The following is a 21,674-nucleotide window of genomic DNA, read 5'->3' on the forward strand; positions in this document are numbered from 1 at the left end:
TTCCAATCCAAACCGCCACACAGCTTCAGGTCGCCATCTTTGCTCAAATCAAAGCATCTGTGCGTTTGAAAGTGTCAGTATTGCAAAGCTTCTAAACGATCTTGTGATAAAAAATTTAAGATTATAATAGAAACGAAATGTGAATTTTAAATTAATTTGATTTCAATTACTTATGCTTTAGGTTAGCGAATCGTAGCAATCGTTTACGATGAAATTTTAATGTTCCACTAAATACTGATCACAATATTTTTATTTTTACATTTTTGATTTCTTTCACTTCGGTTCATTTTAAGTGGTAATTTAGATTTCCCAATAAATTGCTATTAGAACGTGACCCGGAAAATATGCATGACGATAATAAAAACAGAAGATGATTGAACATTACGCCGGATTTTTTTCGCATTTTTTGAGACACTAATGTGCTTAGATACAACGGAAGGTAACACTGATTTTGTTCATAGCTATCGTATCAAGTAAAACGAACAGTTATTGAGAAAATAGCAGTATTTGTTTTACCTAGTTGATATAGACCTACTTTCGTTTTACAGTTTGTTAAAGATATGGTCGTATACATAATTCATCTTCTCAATCATAGTCGATCTAATTGCTTATCCGCGGGATATTATTTTTAAGAATATTTGTACTTCTCATGTACAGTGCATCTTTGTTTAAAATTGACTGGTATGCAGGTCTGATCAGATTTTCCTCATGATCAGCTGACCCTGACCACAGGTCCACGTTACGATCGTATCCTTTCGTAAACACTTCATAATAAATGTTTATATTATCCACGGCAGATTCGTCTTGATTACTGCAATCCTATACCATCTTGCAGACATATTAAAGATAATGTAAATATAGATTGAAAAATACTGCACATATCAACGAAAGACCACGCTTTCCCTAGATGAAAATGTATTAGAATCTAAAGCTACTGGTCACACAATATTATCTTTTTATATTTATTCTTTAAGTGGATGGATATGGCAACATCTTAAATACTTTCATATATAAATACTTATTACCGGTTAGCTTGTAATTTCAATAATATTTCATAAAATGTTAAACAAATTTCAACGGAGCCTAGACGAGTAATGTTTCCGGTACAAAAAACTACGTTGACAAACAAACGTCGATAATATAGATTTTACTGAAGACAGAATTACAAATTTCTTGCGGTGTTTGATAAAATCATCCTAATTAATTAAATCTATATGCCTGACTTGCTTAGCAATGTAATTATACATTAATGCATGATCATTTATATACATTTATATTAAGTAAGACATTTCACCGCGTGTATTTTGTATTAGGGGATTTAAGACGCACATGATTTCAACATACAGACTAACTTTGAATCGATAAATCTTGCGCAAAATATAAGCAAATCATTGAATTTCAATCAGACATTTGGAAACATAATAAAGGAAATAGGGTTTTCGAAATGGTCAGCATCTCTTGATTTGTCTTTGACACCTGTCGGTCAAATATTTCTTATGCCCAGGCTATCTAACGTAAATTACTTCAGTATCCCGAAATGCGAGGTAGGGCAATTAAAATAAAAATCTGTATCAGAGGTAATTTAATATCTTGCACCATGTTTATAAATAAATACACTATTGCTCATAGACAATATGAAGTCGACAGTTAGAATTCGTTGTGAAAACAAAATATGATAACTATTGAAATAAGTGTAATGGATGGTAAAACAGGTTTGGTAATGGTAAACTTTTCAGAAACGAATGATTCATATTAATCAACTATAAGTCTTTATGTCCTATAATAATAATAAAACAATGTTTGTTTGTTTTTTGGGTTTTTTTTTTTTTTTTTTTTTTGGGGGGGGGGGGGGGGGGGGGGGCAAAATGTAGTATATAAAGACGCAGTTTAATTTTCATATCAAGTTACCAAAACTCAATGTATTTATAAACTATAAGTCTTTATATCCTATAACAATATAGCATTGTTTTGGGGAAATGTAGTATATACAAATGCAGTTATTTTTTTTATGTAAAATTACCAAACTCAATGTCCTATAATAATATAACATTGTTTTTGGAAAATGTGGTACATAAAACGAAGTTTAATTTTATATCAAATTACCAAAACTCAATTTATTATTCAAAACTTTCATGTACATAACTATCTATTTTACAGTTAACAGATTGTCAGGTGAGTATTGTAGTCTGATTTTTTTTACATATCTATCACAGATGTAAATTTGATTATATAGAATACCATAGTGATTAGTGTATTGCAAAACTGATCTGATCTATCAGATGATACAGATATACTATTGATAATCCAAATACACGTGTTACAACAGTTTTGTAATGTTTTCGATAATGTTTTACACCCTGAAAGATATGAAATACTGCTCCTTTTGTAGAGACAAATATGTTGTTCAATCAAAGAGTATGTGAAGGTTTTGATTTACATTCTAATCATGACTATTATTACCGCCCTGGCAATGATGTATCAACTCATGTAAGAACCCATATCAGTGGTGTTACAATTGAATTATCAGCGAATAAAGTGTCAGCACATCCTTCTTTACATCTTGAATTAGTTATCCACGTATTGTTTAATTCATATTTTTGTTTTCATTGAAAGTCGTGCCATAAACCAAAGCCGTCTTGTAGATGTGTAAGTATTGTTCATTCGTATTTACAAACATTGTTTAGTCACATATCAGTATTACATATTTTTTTTATCATGATTAAAATATAAATTATCATTCCATACAAGTGTACATATCGCTTCAATGCTATTGATAGCTTAATCTATTTTTCAAATGATAATCGTTAAAAAACCCTTTTAATTTGCGTTCTAATGTTCGCTGTTGCTTTACTTTTTTCTTTGTAGTGATAAACTGTTAATTGCATGTCAATGCAAACTGTACATAATTTCGACATATTTCCCGTCTCACTGTCGAAAATGAATACATGATGTTGTAACGTCGATCACTAATTGTTTTTTTAGGACCAATAATCACTATCAAAGATACTATTGCAACGGATGAGTTGTTGAGTTCATGACAGAAGTTTTAAGGATTTTTCCGTAACAGATGCATTTTACTTTTACCTGGATATAACCAGTATAATTGTGTACGCTATAATTACACGCTCGGATGATATGCAGTTACAATATATATATGATAATCTGCATTATACAAGGATATTTGTTCCGCTGTTTGTGCATCACTAACACATACATCACGTTTTGTATTATAAGGTTACTCGGTAATTAACAGAATTGATTCCAAATTACTATCAGACGGTTAGGTATGCTCCTATCAACCTTAATAGGGTATGGAGGCGGATGCAAATACATGCTAAATCCCCGATGTGAGCATTATGTCATTGATAGAACTTAATAGAAACAAAATCGTAAAAGTATCATGAGGCCTTGGTCTACGTTTATGTAACAGCGAACGAAAATATCTAAATTATCTGTTTCTGAGTAATTCAAAATAATTAATGTAAGTTGTCGAAGATCAGTCGTTCGTTCTTTCATCTTATCATCAAGGATTTATTTCTGTCAAACCATTCATATTACTCTGGAAACAATAAAAAGCGCCAAAAGTTCAAATTAAAAAAAAAAATCTCTTAATAAAAGAAGCTTACAATCTGTTGTGTTATTGCTGCCTCTTTTATAAAATAACATTAGTATAGTAATGCGATGCACGCCATATATGGCCATCATAATAATGGTGACCGGTTAGCTGAATCGTTGAACCTTTGTTTTTGTGTGTAACACAGTTAATATTGCAGATGAAGTAATCAAAAATACATTCCATTGATGTTACAGCCATTATAGTTAATTTTGATTTACACGTAATATATTATAAGACCAGCAATACCTCAAACATACATATCAGCAGATAATCAAACGTTGTTTCAAAATTCAATTATTTAAATATATGTCCATTAAACTTTCTGAGGATCTGGATATTAAACACAATGTTCATTTTGAATAACAATAACAAATCACTTATTATCAACGCATTTCATATTGATGAATCCTTATTTTTGTTGTTCATGTTGATATGATGAGTATGATGCGTGCATACATATGCATCTCAACATGTTAACTATTTCATAACGATGCGAAACATTAAAGCTTACTATATACAAATTCACATGAGTCGTCATTTTCAGTGAACAGTATAATTGTTTATGCTAACGGGGACATCTAAAGTAAACTTTTTTCAATGTGTAAGTCATCAAAGGACAGAGTAAGCAAGTTTCTTTAATCAGTAAGGGTCTAACATGATTAAAATGTTAAGTATATGCAGTTGCCAACATAAACATAACATACTGCATGAAAAACAAATAGTATCATCGTTCCATTTATACCGATATTACATATTTCAAGTTAAATGTCTCAAAACACTACATCTATAGCAAAAGTACAAATAAATCACAGTAATGTTTATTAAAGTGCAATATCATTTTTGATTTACAGAGGACCTGCCCTAAATGTCAGGTAAGTATTGACGAGATCTATTGTGGTGGGGACTCTTAAACTCTTGACATAATAATCAATAGAGACACTGTAAGGTTATCATAATCAATCGTATAATATTTTTGATCTGATACTAACATTAATTATTTTCTGTCAGAAATAAAATCAATACAAAGGCAATCAAATCTGACACATATCTAAACTATTTCGCCTTTGAAAAATATATCGCTGTATTTGTGTTTATGATGATTCAATGTTTTATACTTTCAGTACAAAGGGAATGACTTCAGAGTAAGTATTGTGTTTCACATAATTTGTTTAGGTAACTATTATATAATCCGAATATGCATACAATTTGCCAAGCACACTACTGATCGTTGAATCAATACATCAGCATGTACTAACAGCTAAGTACAACAGTTGGTTTGCCAAAGTTACAATTATAATATACCAAAATACCAACATTGTTCATCCGTAGGAATATCAAACATGAATATTACCACCCCCATCACGGAATCAATGTCATAAGATAGCAGCATTATATAACTAACAATATTGGTAAATGTGCATACTTATTATGAACATCTGACATATATATGACGAATGCTACACTTTAATGCTTACTTGATAATTACGTTCATGTAAATGATTAAGGTAGCCACAGACCTAACCTACATTGTCTGTTATAAATCCCGCTTATAATGCCAGCATAAGGTTCCTCCTTGTCCTGCATTGAAAAAAAGTTCAAACCCATTTATACATGTAAACTGTAAATGCGTTCAATTAAACGTTCAATTAATAAGATATCAAGTTTGCATTTTGTTGTTGTGATGGGTAAACGACTTAATTGATGAAATAAAGCTGTTGATGTTTTGACTAGCTTGATTCAAAGGGAATGATTGGATACCATGGAATATATCATGCACATACACCACATGTAGTGTACTAAATAACAGGGTATGACATCCCTTTAAGTGGAATCAATCATTTAATCATTAGTTTATATTTAGTTTGTCCGCTTCTATGCCCCATTCGGTTCTAGAGTCACCGATTAAATTTGGAACACCGAAACATGAACATTTGAAACACTTTCGCTATAAATCGCTCCAGTGCACCCTACTACTTACAATCATGGTAAAGTACACTGAAGTAATGATTCATAGAATGTGATTATCCTTAGTGTCATAGTTTCTTTTGAAATCGAAATGGTTTCGCAAATATTCATAAAAAAATCTTACTATTTTATCATCTATTTCTCTCAAAGCAATTGTTAGTACAAGCAATGGAGTTTAGAGCAAATCAATGCCCATATCGGCAATCAAAGGGAATATTCAATTTAATGTGACATGGGGAAGAAGTCGATTATAATTTCTAAGAGTAGTTTTCACAAATCATATTTTTACCCTTTTTTTATTCTTATAGCGAGAGAGAGCGAGAGAGAGAGAGAGAGAGAGAGAGAGAGAGAGAGAGAGAGAGAGAGAGGGTCGGGTTTGGGGTTTGGAGGAATTGTGTGTGACCATTCAAGACACCAGGGGATTGTAACACTTAATTATTCTCCTGATCTTGCTCCATCATATTTCCTTCTATATCAGAAACTAAAACCGCTAATTCAGGCATCCAAACCCTTACACTACCATGCAGTTGATGGCTTTCTGATCGGGCAAGAAAATTAATTCTATAAATATGGCACTGAGGTCATTAAACACCGCTGGCAAAAATATACATATACCGAAGGGGATTATATTGAAAGACAATACAATATGTCCGGCAAAATTTAAATCCTTCAATTGTAATAATTATAATTATAATCGATCTTTTCAAACTTGTATATAAATAAAAAAAAAAGTGCAAAAAAAAAGAAGAAATGAACAAATATTGCATTTTTAGTAAAAACATATACAGCCTGACATGGTTTCCAATGTTCAGAATTAAACTACAAAAGCTTGATAACATTAATTGTAATAGACATTGACAGAGATTGGTTTGACCTGAAATAGGCTTACCAAGCCTCTCAACTTAGTGGACTATGTTATATATTAGCTAGAATACAGTGAAATTGAGAGAAGATAAATGACAAATAAATCGTGTAATATATTCATGCGATGGAATAGTCTCTCTTTATAAGACAAAATTAGTTCCAAATCATAATCTAACGGGGAGAATACCCCTTTTTTATTAACAATTTCCATAAAATGTTAAATAAAGTCCGTAATGTCAATGTCAATGAATTATTAAGTAGCAAAAGTATATATTGATGCAAACGTATGACAATGTACTTTGACAGAGGTAATTAAGGGTAAGTATTTAACACAAGGATCCTTATAACAAAATCATGGTATATGAATATTATGTACAAAAAATGACTAATCGCATATTAGATATACATCGAGTTGCTCTTTAAAGCAGGAACAAATCATCGTTGAAAATTCATTTTCTTCATAATAAATACATATCAATGATTGGTATACGACTGAATTCATGAACTAATACTATAATTCGAGAACGGTTTTGTTTAAATTGGTTTGATCTTAACGTATTGAAACGTTCTTTCGCAAAAGACATCGTGAACCTTCAAGATATTCTGTGTACCAAGCAACAGGGTGTATCATTGTTTAAAGTTAAATTCATTATAAATTTACTTTTTTCCCCAATTTCTATAATATATTGAAGACCACGTTCGGTATTAGTTTACAGTTATTTTAGGTAAAAATTATAATGCTATATGAATATGTTCACATATATATATATATATACCTAAAGATAGAATATGCCAAGACAACTTTCGTTGCTACAAGCATCTCATACAATTCATGCAGATGCTGTAATAAGGATTGTATTTTATGTTTTCAACGACATCTATGATAAACACCAACATACATATCATTGCATTGATGACAAACACATGTCCAAACTCTACGATTCTTTCATTAAACAGAACATGAAGTACGTAGTTGCAAGGTTTCATTTATCAGAATTTTGTCTAGAAAACTGCTAACAATTACACCTCAGTTCTTCTGTTTAACATTCAAATTCAATGCTTGTTGGTTAAAATGTGGTTTCCCCATCCTGTCGCATGTTCTTGTAGTTCGAAACCTGAATCGTTCCTTTCACAACATAATTTGAGTGCGTGACTGAAAACAATATATCAAGTGGCAGGCATTATTGTATCAGAATGCATCGAAAGAAAAAAAGAAAACAGAAAGGAAAAAAATAGTCTTCATCACGATTATAATGCCTATCATTTCATGAAAGGTGCCAGATAAACTGTTAAAGGAAATGATAGGGTAAACAAAACTTTTACATGCTTTTTAAATCAGTGATAACAGTTATCTTCGGATCTTTTCAGGGGAGGTTTCAATACGTTTAGATCAAAACAATGTATCAAGTGGCATGCATTATTGTATCAGAATGGATTGAAAGAAAAAAAAGAAAAGAAAAAGTAAAAAATAGCATTCATCATTTCATGAAGGGTGCCAGATAAACTGTAGAAGGAAAAGGTAGGGTAAACAAACTATTCGCAAAACGGACGGGGAAAGTAATACCACAATACTCAAACTTTTACATGTTTTTTTTTTAAATCTTTGATAACGCTTATCTTCAGGTCTTTTCAAGCGATTGTCAGAGGCCTCCGACAACATCATACTAACACACAAGTCAAATATGATTTTATTTCTATCGTCCTCGAGCGACATGTTTGTTTTACTTCTGATTTCTTTTGATCGTTTTTTTTTATTTTGCTAGAAAAAAAAGAAGAAAACTTAAAATATATCGGATGTTATTAAAGAAATAACGCAGTTGCAATATCACTACTTCCTTCAATGATATATTTATGAAATCCTATTCAGTTGATCGATACTTTGTCATTTGCGACACAAATTCTTTTTTATCAACAAAAACATATTTAATATCATTTATGATACAAGTCTTAGATACTCAGTTTAACATCAATAATCATGTAACATGGTATTGTACATCATTTAACAAGAACAAAAAGTTGGATATCAGTAGTTTGCACTACATGAAGCATGGGTTTCTTGAACGAGTAGGTTTGAACATATCTTTCCTCTTTATGATAAAGAATCAACGAGAGATCAAATAACCGTAAACACTATTGAAATTCAAATTGTACGAATTGATAGACTTGGGTAATGATATAGCGGCATTTTAACCAGGATGATAACAAGTGATCGATTACCATGTACTGTTCTATGTATATAGACAAAAACAAACGAGCATTAGTTTTAACCAAATATCAACTCCCTTCATGTTTTCACTGATGTGTTTTAAAATGGCAACAGTAAGGGTGAAGTAGTTCCGATATGAAATAACTTCAACAGCCCTTTAAAAGGTGGTGAAGTATGTTATTACCAAGCTAGAACATAGTGATATGGATAGACGGTCAATCGATGCCTACGAAAGAGTAATTATTAACTAGTTGTCATCAATAATTATTGCAGGCGTCTTTCTTGATATAAAACATTGTCATGTCAGCAGAACACGTCCTTATTCTATAATGACTTTCCGAACAAGTTTAATAAAGTCAGTAACATTAATCTAAGTGTATTGATTATCTAGTAGCAAACTATTATTGCTTCACATTACGAACCAGAATTTTGCCAGGAGGAAGTGAAAGTGACTTTGTAACCAAATCGTCGCAAAAGACAAACTTGTTTATAAGTACCTTACATCGTGTCCTTCGGTATTTTTCTTCTTTTTACCTAACACTAATCTATGGCCATACGAATGAAAATAAACCAAATAATACTAATGAAATTATTTTCAACACTACACATTATAAGTATAACTTTATTCTACAAATAAAATGATTTTAAATTTGAGCTTATATGTAAATGTTGACTATAACACTATTTTCAAGATTTTTTTTCCAGTTCAGTTTAAATATCTTTAATTGAAAAAAAGTACGGTACATTTATTTATGCGTTAAGTATATTCCGTTTATTTTTTTGTTCTGGATACATTTTGATCAGCACAATATCAGACTATGTTGACTATTTCTTCGCGATCAATTCAGATTACACTACTGTTGATATTTTAGCTTATATCTCCCGCGTTTCATAAGTCAATTGTATTTAAAGTTTGTGTTTTGGTTAAATGGCGGTGATGTAGTAGGGGTCGCTGAAAACAGTGATATAAATTATTGATGCCGTTTGATTCAAAATATTCTGTTGTAAACAACTTGTGATTTTTGGTTACAAATATTTGATGAGGTATTTAATTCAGAAATAGTGGTGATTTTCGTGCAGATGTTTTTTTTTATGAAAATATTTTTGTCTTTTTACAAGTTCTCAATCATATAATGACATTTGTTGGTAACGTGTCTTTGTCACGTTCATCAGACTTATGCTTATTTAAATCTAATCTATCTGGTCGAAATATAAAAAGGTGAAACGTCATTTTTTTAATCGTATTAACAGTATAAGTAAAAAAAAAAAAAAAAAAAAAAAAGCCTGTCATATATATACAGATCCACATGTTGTATTTTATAATTCAAACTTAGTTCAACATTATACTTCTCTTTTTTCATTATGACTTCAACAAACCGTTGATTAAAGTTAGTAGCCTCGATTTCGATTTTTATGAAATATTTAGTAGCAAATGTGTATTGATGCAAACGAATGAACCTGTATTTTGATCAGCGGAAGTAAAGGATACTATGCAACCAAATATAATAAAAAACCAATCGAAAATAATAATAAAGATTAGTTTAGAATCATACTCTTTTAGGAGGAATACTTCTTTGTTTTCATTATGACTTCACCAAAACGTTGATAAAAGTCAGTAACCTAAATTTCAATGTTATGATTTTTAAGTAGCTAAAGTATATTGTGGCAGGCGAATGAACCTGTAATAAGCAGAAGTAAGGATTAATATATAACCATATGTCATTAAAGGTCAATCGAAATTTTAAAGTCTCGTTTGCGATAACATTCACAAAACAAACTTGATCCTTCAGTTGTAGTTAATTAAGTACACACTGAATACGTCAAACCTTTGTATGTTTCATTTCCATAAATATACTGTTGTATCCGGGATATAATCCGCGGGTTATCTATATTTTCTATGATTTAGACCTCTGTGTCGGGGCGAACTATCTATGAGTGTGCTTACATAATAGTGTAATATTGAAGGAAGTATACGTAGTAAATATAACTAATATTTGGTTTGGTGTCGTTTTCTTTTACTTGTGATGATCTTTATTTTTGTATCAAAGTATTTTTTTAGCATGTAACATTAGGTAAAATACATTAGACACAACAGATTGTCATCGTATAGCCCGCAGGCTATCCGCTAATATCTCATATACACAGTATACATTGGACGCTCTGCAGGCTACCCAATGTCTCGGCCAATATGATGGAAATCATTATACATTGATCACTAACATTACGCGGAATGCGTAGTACATTTACCTTACATTTAGATATGTAGTTGTTAGTATATTCAATCCATTCCATGAAACAGAAATAATTCCTCTTATATCCTTGTAAAGACGAACTTTAAACAATGTTCCTTTAATACAGTCAAATATCAGTCAAATGTTGGTTTTAGTATATTTCTTTCTAATCGATTTTTATTTTATTTTCATTGGGTGAGTATCTTGGAACAATCCTGATACGGTAGTATATGTCGCCTTACACTTTCAATGCACTAGTTCTGATTTGTTGTTTATTGAAATCGAATTCAAATGGTCTAATACAACACCTAGAAAAGATTGATTTTCTACTGCAATAGCTTGATTAAATACTATGCAAACGTATATGTAAGACGTACACGATCTCTAAGGTATACAAAACAGTGCTTATAGCATTAGCCTGATTGCTTCATAAACCAAGGAACAGCTATATTTGCTTCAATCCTTATTTGTAATAGAAAATTCGTTTTTATAACACATTGTTGAAATACAGACACGAACAAAAACAGGTATTATTCAAATCAATAGATAAATCCCCGTAGGTTAGAATATAGGAAAATCAAGGTTATATAACATGGATCATAATAACAAACCTTAAACGCATATTACCATATTTGTGAAAATAAAACCAAATGATCATTAAAACAGAACACAGATTGTATCTTCATACAGGAAATCAAATCTATCAATCTCTCTGATGATTTTTCTTTTCTTATTATTTAATAGTATGTTACAACAATTCCCTTCCTCAATTAACAGCCAACAAATAATAAATTTCTGGATAATAAAGTAATATAGGTATACTGAAAATGACTTGAAGCGTCTGTAGTAACATGCCTTAGTTTCAGAGTTAAAACCCTTTCCAGATGCGCACGTGCAAATGTTCATTCAGTTCGTGCACGCTTAATGTTATACCAAAATACAAATAAATAATGGTCAAGATTAAGATGAGTTTCGTAAGGTTTTGCTTTTCAGATTAAAGAGTAATGCTGTACTAATTAAAACGGTAAATGTTTGAGATTTTAATAATACAATTATTGCAATTTAAACGATAAAATATATATTGAAACTAACTTTAGTTATACTATCTGACTACAATCGATACAGATCACTTCAATATACCCGTTATATCATCTTACGTAGTAGCATTACCAAATTAGATTCATTTTATATCGAACGGGCTGAACCTCAATATATTTCCTGGATGTAGTCATCCTTTAATGAAACTAAATGGAGGATAAGATTTAGCAATAAAACAATACAACCGCTAGAATGTTGCTACTATGATGACCTAAGATGCTACTTGGAAATCTCTTACTCGTAGATAATAAAAATTATTGCGTCTTTAAAAAAAAAAAAAAAAGAAAAAAAGAAACACTCAACAAACGTAATAAAATCTGGCAAACACTTAATCAATGCAAATATATATTTCAAATAAATATCTCCAAACTGCACTTGGGAATTTTCAAATTAGTCCTGTTCTTCCACCTCCCTCCGTCCCATCCACCGTTCTGTCAATCATTTAATCATGTGTCAGCTTTCTTCAACAACTTGACGACTCTCCCTTATTTTTATATTCATCCTATCCATCGATATAGTAGGGCAGGGGAGTTGATGCTCAAATGTCTTTAATTAATAAAACGTTATAAACCGTAGCTTTAGGAAGAGAAAAATCTCAAAAGAAAAATATAGATATAGTACACATTTAAAGTCAAGCCCCCTATCATCGGATCGCAGAACTTTTTTTAATCTATTTAAAAAGTCATATTAGTGTTAAAAGATTAATTACCTGGCATTTATATATACTTAATCGCTACTTATATACATACTAGTACTTAGTATCGTAAGATGTTTTGAAAGAGACATCCAATATAGATTTACTTGATACTAATAGCAAGACTATTTGTGTCCTAGAATAGAATATTACCAGACATTAATTAAGATACCAATTATGTACATTAGTCCCCATATAGTTTCTGATCATTATGTCTGTATATATATATACTGGTCTCACAACATTTGAATTAGATGATTGCTTGACGTTTTTTTTTTTGTTTGAAATTATAGACGTATGATATATCGATCAGATCGACTAATGGCAACATGCTTAGTTTCCATTTACATTGAAGTAGTATATAAAAATAAATTCATATGCTAGTTAAAAATCAATTATGTATTTCATATCCGGTATATAGAGTAAAGTATATACTATATAGAAAAGTGCAATTTTATCTTATTGCATATTGTTTAAGACAACAAGCACGGTAAGGTTCTCGATAATTTCTTAAATGAACATTGTGATATTTCGTTCATTAAGAAGATTTCAGACTTTTACAGGTCGGTCCAATTATTCTAAACACAGAAAATGTCAACGTTTCATTAGCATCAGGTTAACCTTTACATAAGACTTTGAATTACAATTTTTTGATGAAATGCGGATGATTTTTATGCTAAAGCCATCCAAAATAAATAATGTACGTTCACTAGAATAGCTGGCCTTCGAGCGAACTGATACCGGATACTATTTAGCAAAATAATTTAGATACTTTGATGTCCCACACAGCTCGGCGACACTCAGCAGGCAAGCACCAACAGTGAGACGAATGGAAACGAGGTTGGCCTGTTGTAAGGTCAACCGGTGTATACAAAATAACTACTGGTATAAAGTACCAGGTATAATGCACGATACACTACCGGTGTATATGGACATACAAGTTTGGTGATTACAATTTCCGATTTGTTGACCACTCAGTGTACATCACAATTTTAAATACAAATGTTTAATTGATGTAGTGTTCATGTAAGTTTGCAAATAGGTGGTGCTTAAATGGATCCGTAAAAAATTCGATCTTACAACTAAAACAAAAATGTTGTGCAATCACCAGAGGTATATAGTATAACATATATAGATCTCTTCCACAATCTAAAAGAACGTTCCGTTAAATTCACGTAGATTCTTGATAAAAACTTAAGGAGCTTGGCACGATCAATCCGTCACAATAACTACGCCAAGGGAACACGTGCATTGAACGCGTTACAAGGAATATTGATACGTCGTTGACTACATCCACTTTATAATCTTTCCCGTTATAAAACTTTGTTTAAGCATCTTTAACATGTTTTTAAGAAATCTTACAGTAACAATTTCACTGTTTAAAAAGTGAAAGAAGTTTGAAAAAAGTAAAATGGGTAGGACTGCGCATTAAAAACAATATGTTGGAAATCCTAGTACTTACGTTTTATTCTCTCTTACTTTTGGATAGCATAACTGTCATTAATAATATTGTCCGAGAAAATAAATCTTATTTATGAAAAAAATATGGCAAAACATTTCAGTTGACGTATATCTGTATCAAGGATACATGTATGCCTATCCTCGATACTCCAGAAGTCATGGTCACTCTCAAGAGAGCGTATTGTGACCGTAATGAAGTTTGTGGTTTAACCCCGCCTACTTAAAAAAACTACACTTACGTCAATCAAACATTTTTATTCAAACCTGTAATGTACACCGATTGGTCAACCAATCAGTAAAGTTTTGTCTGATGAAGGTCACCGAGCTGTGAAGGACATCACATGACATCCAACGTGTTTACCGTTAATTATTTTGCCCCCCCCCCCCCCCCCCCCCCAAAAAAAAAAAAAAAATACGGAACCGCTTTAAAACACAACTGATAACATTAGTTCAGTTTCTACAGTCGCCTGTTAACGATCATATTGTTTTATTGATAATATTTTTATATTCTGGGTTATATCAGCATATGGATAGGTGGTAAGAAACTATTTGTTTTGCAAATGATGTTAACAAGGAGAACACATTTTAATGGGATATATATTGTAGTTATAACATAACTATTATTCCTCCCTTTTTAAGGTATATTGATATAATTTATACTCAGTTGATTAATACGTAGTAATATGTGGACTTTTATCAGTGTTACATAATATTGCTTTCTTACCATCATAGACTCACCTTATCAATTAATTAACAGTTTCGACTCTCTAAATGAATGATATGTCACGAATGCTAAATTGTAGTTGTTCTGTTTCCTATAAACATCCCACATTTAGATACGCATTTATAGATATTTTTTTAAGGTTAATATGATATACTGCATGACTGTGACATTACGTTATTACTGGTTCTGTTTACATTCCTCTTTTCTATTGATTTATGTAGTACACTGCTTTTGTTGCCATCATCTATACTGATTATTTGACTAAACAATTAAATCAAATACTCATGGTATTAATGTTAGGGCATGTGCATATCGTAACTGATGTCTTGATATACATGTGCATATTTACCGTGCTGATGTGCTAAAGTAAAAATGTATGATTTAGTTATGATTACTTGATATTTAAATAATGCCAATGTTTGAGTATATAAAAGCGGAGTACAAATACCATTGTAATTTCTAAAACATCTTTCTGACGCATTGATAGATCATCACACATTTATACGATCCTCGTTGACAATTCAGTATTAACGGAACAAGAGAATAACAAAATATTTACTAAGACTAATGTTTTACAAATACATGAAGAAATGACACACGGCAAGTTATGTATGTAATTTCAATAAGAACAAAACATGTTAATTAAGTGCCCAAAAGGCAATTATGACCTCTTATTCCGACAAGATCTGTCGACAGAACATGCACTGTAATATCATATAAATGACATGTACTGCTAAAGAAACTTTCAGGTTTAAAAAAAAACATGTTTAAGAAATGTAAGTTAATTTAAATTCAATGAAAATTTGAATATTTTTTTTGACAAAACATTTACATTAAGTATATGCATACCTGAGCAAGCCACCATTACACCTCTGACACAAACTGATGTGTTAATAGAAGCTTATAAATGAATATAGTGATCGCGAATAGCATCAAAATCAATTTTCAAAGCAGGTTATTTATCTTACGCTGTTGAAGTCATTATATACAGAAACATTGCACAATGTATTACCGAGTTATGTCTTTTGTGAAAACTAATGAAAAAACCAGTAGTGCACTAATTATAAGTTTATTTCAGTAGTTTAAACTAAAACAGTGATATACCAAAATCTGCATTAACCCGGAAATGATTGTTAAGCTAACTATGTCACAATATAACTTTGTTTTACGTCATAAGGCTTATGTTAGTACATAATTGACATAAAACACGTTTGAATTTGATACGTTAATAGGGACACAAACTCCTGGGTCTAAAGATATCGAATATTTAGGATTCATGAATTTTTGGCATTTTAGTGGTCAGTAAAAAAAGGAAAGAATAATATGTCTGGTTTTATATTCTCAAAACAAAAATGGAAAAAAAAATCAGTGTAAGAATAATAGTCTATTCCTTCGCATTTATATCCGTGTTTACGTTACGTTAAGCATATACGCGACTTATTTTATTGAACTTCATTCAAAACAGTATAGTTAAAGTTTGTTGTAACAATAACGAAGAAAATAGTGGCATTCTGATTATAAATAGCATAACAACACACAGTGAAACACTTGTCGGGACGCTGGGACAGTATATAATATTAGCACAATACCATCATATTCTATCCATGCTGCAACATGCATAGAACATACACATTTCAATCTGCAATATATCAACAATGTTGCCTAATTGTCCTATTTTCTTGTTTTTATTGTTTTATGTGTTAAATACACATTTAAATGAAGTACCCGCATACTTGTTCAGATCATGTGACTGCTATTTTCGTCGGTTATATCAATCAATTATGGATACATAGTACTCACTTTACGTAAACTATATATATATATAGGATTCCATATAATCTTGGCATTCCATAACTTGTAGCTGTAGCTATCCATTAGATAAGGCCATTTAACTGAATTATGGATACAGATTACTGGTATTACATACTTTGTAACTATACCATTCCATTAGCTATGGGTAAATGATTCAACTGTAGATGGATTGTCCTGACACTCAATCAGCTATATATATAACTTTACAACATTACATTACCTTGAGACATCATTTGTCATTGTCTTATGACTCCGTTATCTATGGTTCTGCTGTGTCCCAGCATTAAGTGGTTATTTTGTTTTTGTTATAACTTCCAATGCGATTTTCAATGCAATAAATGGTTATTAAAAAATCACGCTATTCAATTTGCATACTATTACTTTTGATATAATGCTCTAAAAGCAATGGATAACCTGATGATATATTTGCATTATTATATATACTGAAACGAAAAAGAAACGCAACATGGAAAATTGTGATTAATTTTGTATTAAATATACATATCTGTATAAAAATCGCGGTAATAAACATGCACCCTGCCTAACACCCATACCAATCTTCAAAATCACCCAAGTGTGACTAGAGACCTATGCACTTCCGGCGCGGTAAAAACATCAAAAACCGTGCCTGTACAAACATATGCGTTCTTTTTTCATTCAAACCAGTATCAATTAATCACTAACATTGAGCCACATCATCGCCAATACTTTTGCAAACAATAATTCCTTTTACAATTATGCCACGGTTATCAAAGGTTGATAGAGGACGTGCTATAGCGATGCTTCTGGCAGGGAACACGCAACTTCACGTCGCTCGACAATTCAGAGTTCACAAATCGACTATTAGTCGATTAGTTTCACGTCTTAACGCAACAGGAAGAGTCGATGACCAGCCGAGATCAGGACGTCCACGCGTAACGTCGCGACGTCAAGACCGGGTTCTTAGGTTGGCACACCTGCGTAACAGGAGATTAACGGCCGCTGAAACGGCAAGGAATACGATTGGTAATCATAACCGTCGAATTCATCCCCAAACAGTGATCAACAGACTGCGTGAGGCTAATTTGCGTGCAAGGCGACAGTACGTTGGTTTACCACTAACACCGCAACGTCGAGCACGTCGTATGCAATGGGCAACGGCACATATGCCCAGACGTTTTCCTATGAGACGTTGGAGGTCTATGCTCTTCACCGATGAATCTCGATTCACGTTATTTCGAGCAGATGGCCGTCAACGTGTGTACCGGCGTCGAGGCGAACGTTTTGCTGACGCCTGTGTTTTGGAACACGACCGATTTGGGGGTGGATCAGTTATGGTTTGGGCGGGAATCTCCCATGGTTTGAAGACGCCTTTGGTGATAGTCAATGGGAATTTAACGGCCGTACGCTATCGGGATGAGATCCTTAGGCCCCATGTTGTGCCGTTTGTTAGGCAGCATCATCTAACCTTTCAGCAAGATAACGCGAGACCACACGTTGCAAGAGTCTGTAGAGACTTTCTTGCGACACAGAACATTGTTCCTATAGATTGGCCTCCATATAGCCCCGACCTGTCCCCAATCGAGCATTTGTGTGATGAATTAGACAGAAGAATTCGAAATCGCCGTAACCCCCCAAATACCCTCCCTCAGTTAGCAAATGCACTCGTCCAAGAATGGAATAACATTCCAATACGGAAAGTCAATGCCCTGATGAACTCAATGCAACAAAGAATTAGAGATGTGATAACTGTTCGAGGAGGACACACACGATATTAGGGCACGGTTTCAAAACTGCTGCCATTTCAACTTCACGTAGGGTACTACCAATCATGACCTTCTAGCAAAGTGACCTGTTCTTAAAAATCTCTAAACATTTAAAGGATGTTACATCAATATTCAATATTAACTATTACATATGAAATTTAAACATAATGGTCACAAGTATTATTTTATTAAACCTACAATTTGAAGTTGCGTTTCTTTTTCGTTTCAGTATATTTTATAATCTAATCGTTCTCGGTAGGCAAAACTGCTCAACTATAAAAGGAAAAATTGATATACTTATTAAGTTCCCGCTTTATTAAAGTAATGCGTGGACGTTACACCGTAATGAAATTTTCCATTAATTATTCTATTTATAAATACACAATTATGACATTTTCTAAGAATATTCAACAGATTGCTACATACCACTTTACAAGAGAGTCATATCAGGAATATCCGTTTTCTATTTAAATTGAAATAGATCGTGTAATTACTATTTATTCTAGAACTAATGTCTTTTGCTATAATTAGGAACGTATTATTGCATACCGATTTTAGTTTTTCCATGTTAAATGTTGAAGTATCACTGGAAAGACTAAATCTAAAGTTTGTGATTATCTGTCTAACATATTCAACTGAAACATACACACGATAGGGCTTTGCTTTATATGCAACTGGATCATATCTAAATGAAAGATAACAATTGGTTCCAGATAGTGTGACTTCTTTATATACATGTTCACGTGCATAAATGAGTGAGAAATCAGACGTAGACTGATCGAGTGATATCATCTGCACGAATTGTTTTTAGCATCAGACATTTAGTGATAGAGTGTTTAAAGGTATATGACAAAGTGGGAGATTTGACTGCAAACAAACTGGTCAAACATCGTGTTTTCCTCAACCAACTGTTAGGACCTAAACGTGTCATCTTGTTTCACACTTACCAGATGTACACGCGCAGCTGTTTGATCACTCCATGTACACATGATAAGTTTCATTCGACAATTTGTGGTACCGATAACAATCGTTTACCGATTTTTTATAGGTGCATTGACAATTTTGATATTTTTAGTTATGTACACGAATAAATTTAGCTTCGTGGTGTTTTTGATAAGTAAAACAGTGATTCTTGCGCATAAAATGATACAACCATTTCAAAAACAAAAGATAATATATATATAAAATGCGCAACTATCTATAGACCATTTGACATGCACCGATATACTTTGGTTCAGTAAACGCTTATTTTCGTATTATATGTATATTGTCTTACGTAATAACATATCCAAATCCGATAAATATCTAAAGGCTGTCGACATAGCTGTGATAATACGAAATTTTGACATTTAGCTCATTGAATAACTTTACTCTCTTTTTTGGACGAGGTTATCCTCATTGAAACCGACTGCTTGACGGAATATAGAGATCAAAATATGAAACCAACTGTTTTATTGTTGTTATTATTGTGGCCTATGATGCAATATTCTGATCATGCAGAACATACTATATTGTACGCTTTTGGAAATGAAGATGTATAAATAAAACAAAATCAACCTCATACTCAGAAGCACTGAGTCAAATCATATCATAGCATGAGTAGATAAAGCATTGGTTTCTTGAGAGAGAAGATATGAACACATGTTTCCTCTCTATGATAAAGAATCAACGATAGAACGAACGACTTTGAACACCATGTACCTGTGTCTTGTATAAAACCATGATCACATAATCGCAACGTTGTGTAGGGCATAATCAATACAATTTAAATGGTGCAAAATGAATAGACTTAGGTAAAGGTATACTCTGTATTATTACTCTTTATTTCAGACGGCTTTCTTGATATGAATCATAGTCCTGTCAGCAGAACACGTCCTTATTCTATAATGACTCCCCAAATAAGTTTGATAAAAATCAGTAACATCAATCTAAGTGTATTAATTATCTAGTAGCACACTCTTATTGCTGCAAAGTACGAACTTGCATTTTGTTAGGAGGAAGTGAAAGTGACTTTGTAACCAAATTGTCGCTTCAGACCAACCCATGACTATAGATATGCTACAGTTACGATAGTATTCTCTACCGCGCTCCGTAATTTAGTTGTAGTCAATTTATTAGGAAGATACATTTTTTTTTGTATCATTGAATACGTTTCATTCCTAGTAATATAGGTAAGTCGCCTAATACATTCAATTCACCAATCGTTATATGCAGTTGCATATGCATTTATATGCATATCAAATTAAGTCCAGATTATGTTGTACAGATCTCAGATTTCTAATAACGTCAATAGCAACACATTATAAGCAATACCAGTTTACAAACAAAAATAAGTTAGAATTATACCGGTCACGATAGGAAATTGTTAATCGATATTTATTATACTTAGGTATTGTTCGGTATCTTCAACAAAAGTGTTGTTCTTGTTAAAAAGTATCATGCATCTCGTCCCTCGAAGATTTCATATTTGTCTTCTTTTCACCTAACATTGATATGTTTTGGCCATGAGATGAAAATAAATAAAATAATGATAATGGAATTATACTTAACAACACTACACATTGTAAATATATGTCTATTACACAAAATTGAATTGTTTGCGATTTGTGCCTATATTTATATGTTGACTATAACACCCTGTTTAATTTCTTTTTCCAGTTGAGTTAAAATGTCTTTAATTGATACAATTCACGATATATTCATTTATGCGTTGGGTATATTCCATATTTTTTGCTGAATACATTCTCATCAGAACAATATCAGTCTATGTTGACTAGTTCTTTGCAATCGATTTATATTCACTACTGTTGCTATTTCATTTGATCACTCCGACGTTACATAAGTCAAATGTATTTAATGTTTGTGTTTTGGTTAAATGACAGAAATGTCGTGGGGTCGCAGGAGACAATGATCTAAATGTTTTATTATTACACAATATTTTATATATTATACAATTAATTACTCGCTCTCATTTTTTTGTTTACATTTTCCCATTTGAACAGTTTAACTGATCACACTATAATTATGTTAGATCCAACCCTCCTTACATTCACCCTCGCATACAACATGAATTATACAGAATCGGACAAAACACAAAGAAAAAGCAGAACAAAAACAAAAACATATAAATAGAGCTACAGAGAAATGAAGAGAGAGAGAGAGAGAGAGAGAGAGAGAGAGAGAGAGAGAGAGAGAGAGAGAGAGAGAGAGAGAGAGAGAGGCGGTGATGGTGATGGAACTCTCAATTGAACTAGGAAT

The 21,674-nt window shown here is 32.1% G+C and overlaps 1 protein-coding gene across 1 annotated transcript in view; it reads left to right on the plus strand.

Annotated features, from left to right (window-relative positions):
* LOC117318666 (myosin heavy chain, clone 203-like) overlaps positions 1-4,848 on the plus strand; it is a 39,913-nt gene extending 35,065 nt beyond the window's left edge. The window contains exons 9-12 of the mRNA XM_033873628.1: positions 2,158-2,172; positions 2,614-2,646; positions 4,468-4,488; positions 4,738-4,848. Coding sequence (XP_033729519.1) covers positions 2,158-2,172; positions 2,614-2,646; positions 4,468-4,488; positions 4,738-4,848 — 180 coding nt within the window. The remainder of the gene's footprint in view (positions 1-2,157; positions 2,173-2,613; positions 2,647-4,467; positions 4,489-4,737) is intronic.
* The last annotated feature ends 16,826 nt before the right edge of the window (positions 4,849-21,674 follow it).

The sequence above is a fragment of the Pecten maximus genome, unplaced genomic scaffold (genome assembly GCF_902652985.1).
Source record: "Pecten maximus unplaced genomic scaffold, xPecMax1.1, whole genome shotgun sequence".
NCBI lineage: Eukaryota > Metazoa > Mollusca > Bivalvia > Pectinida > Pectinidae > Pecten > Pecten maximus.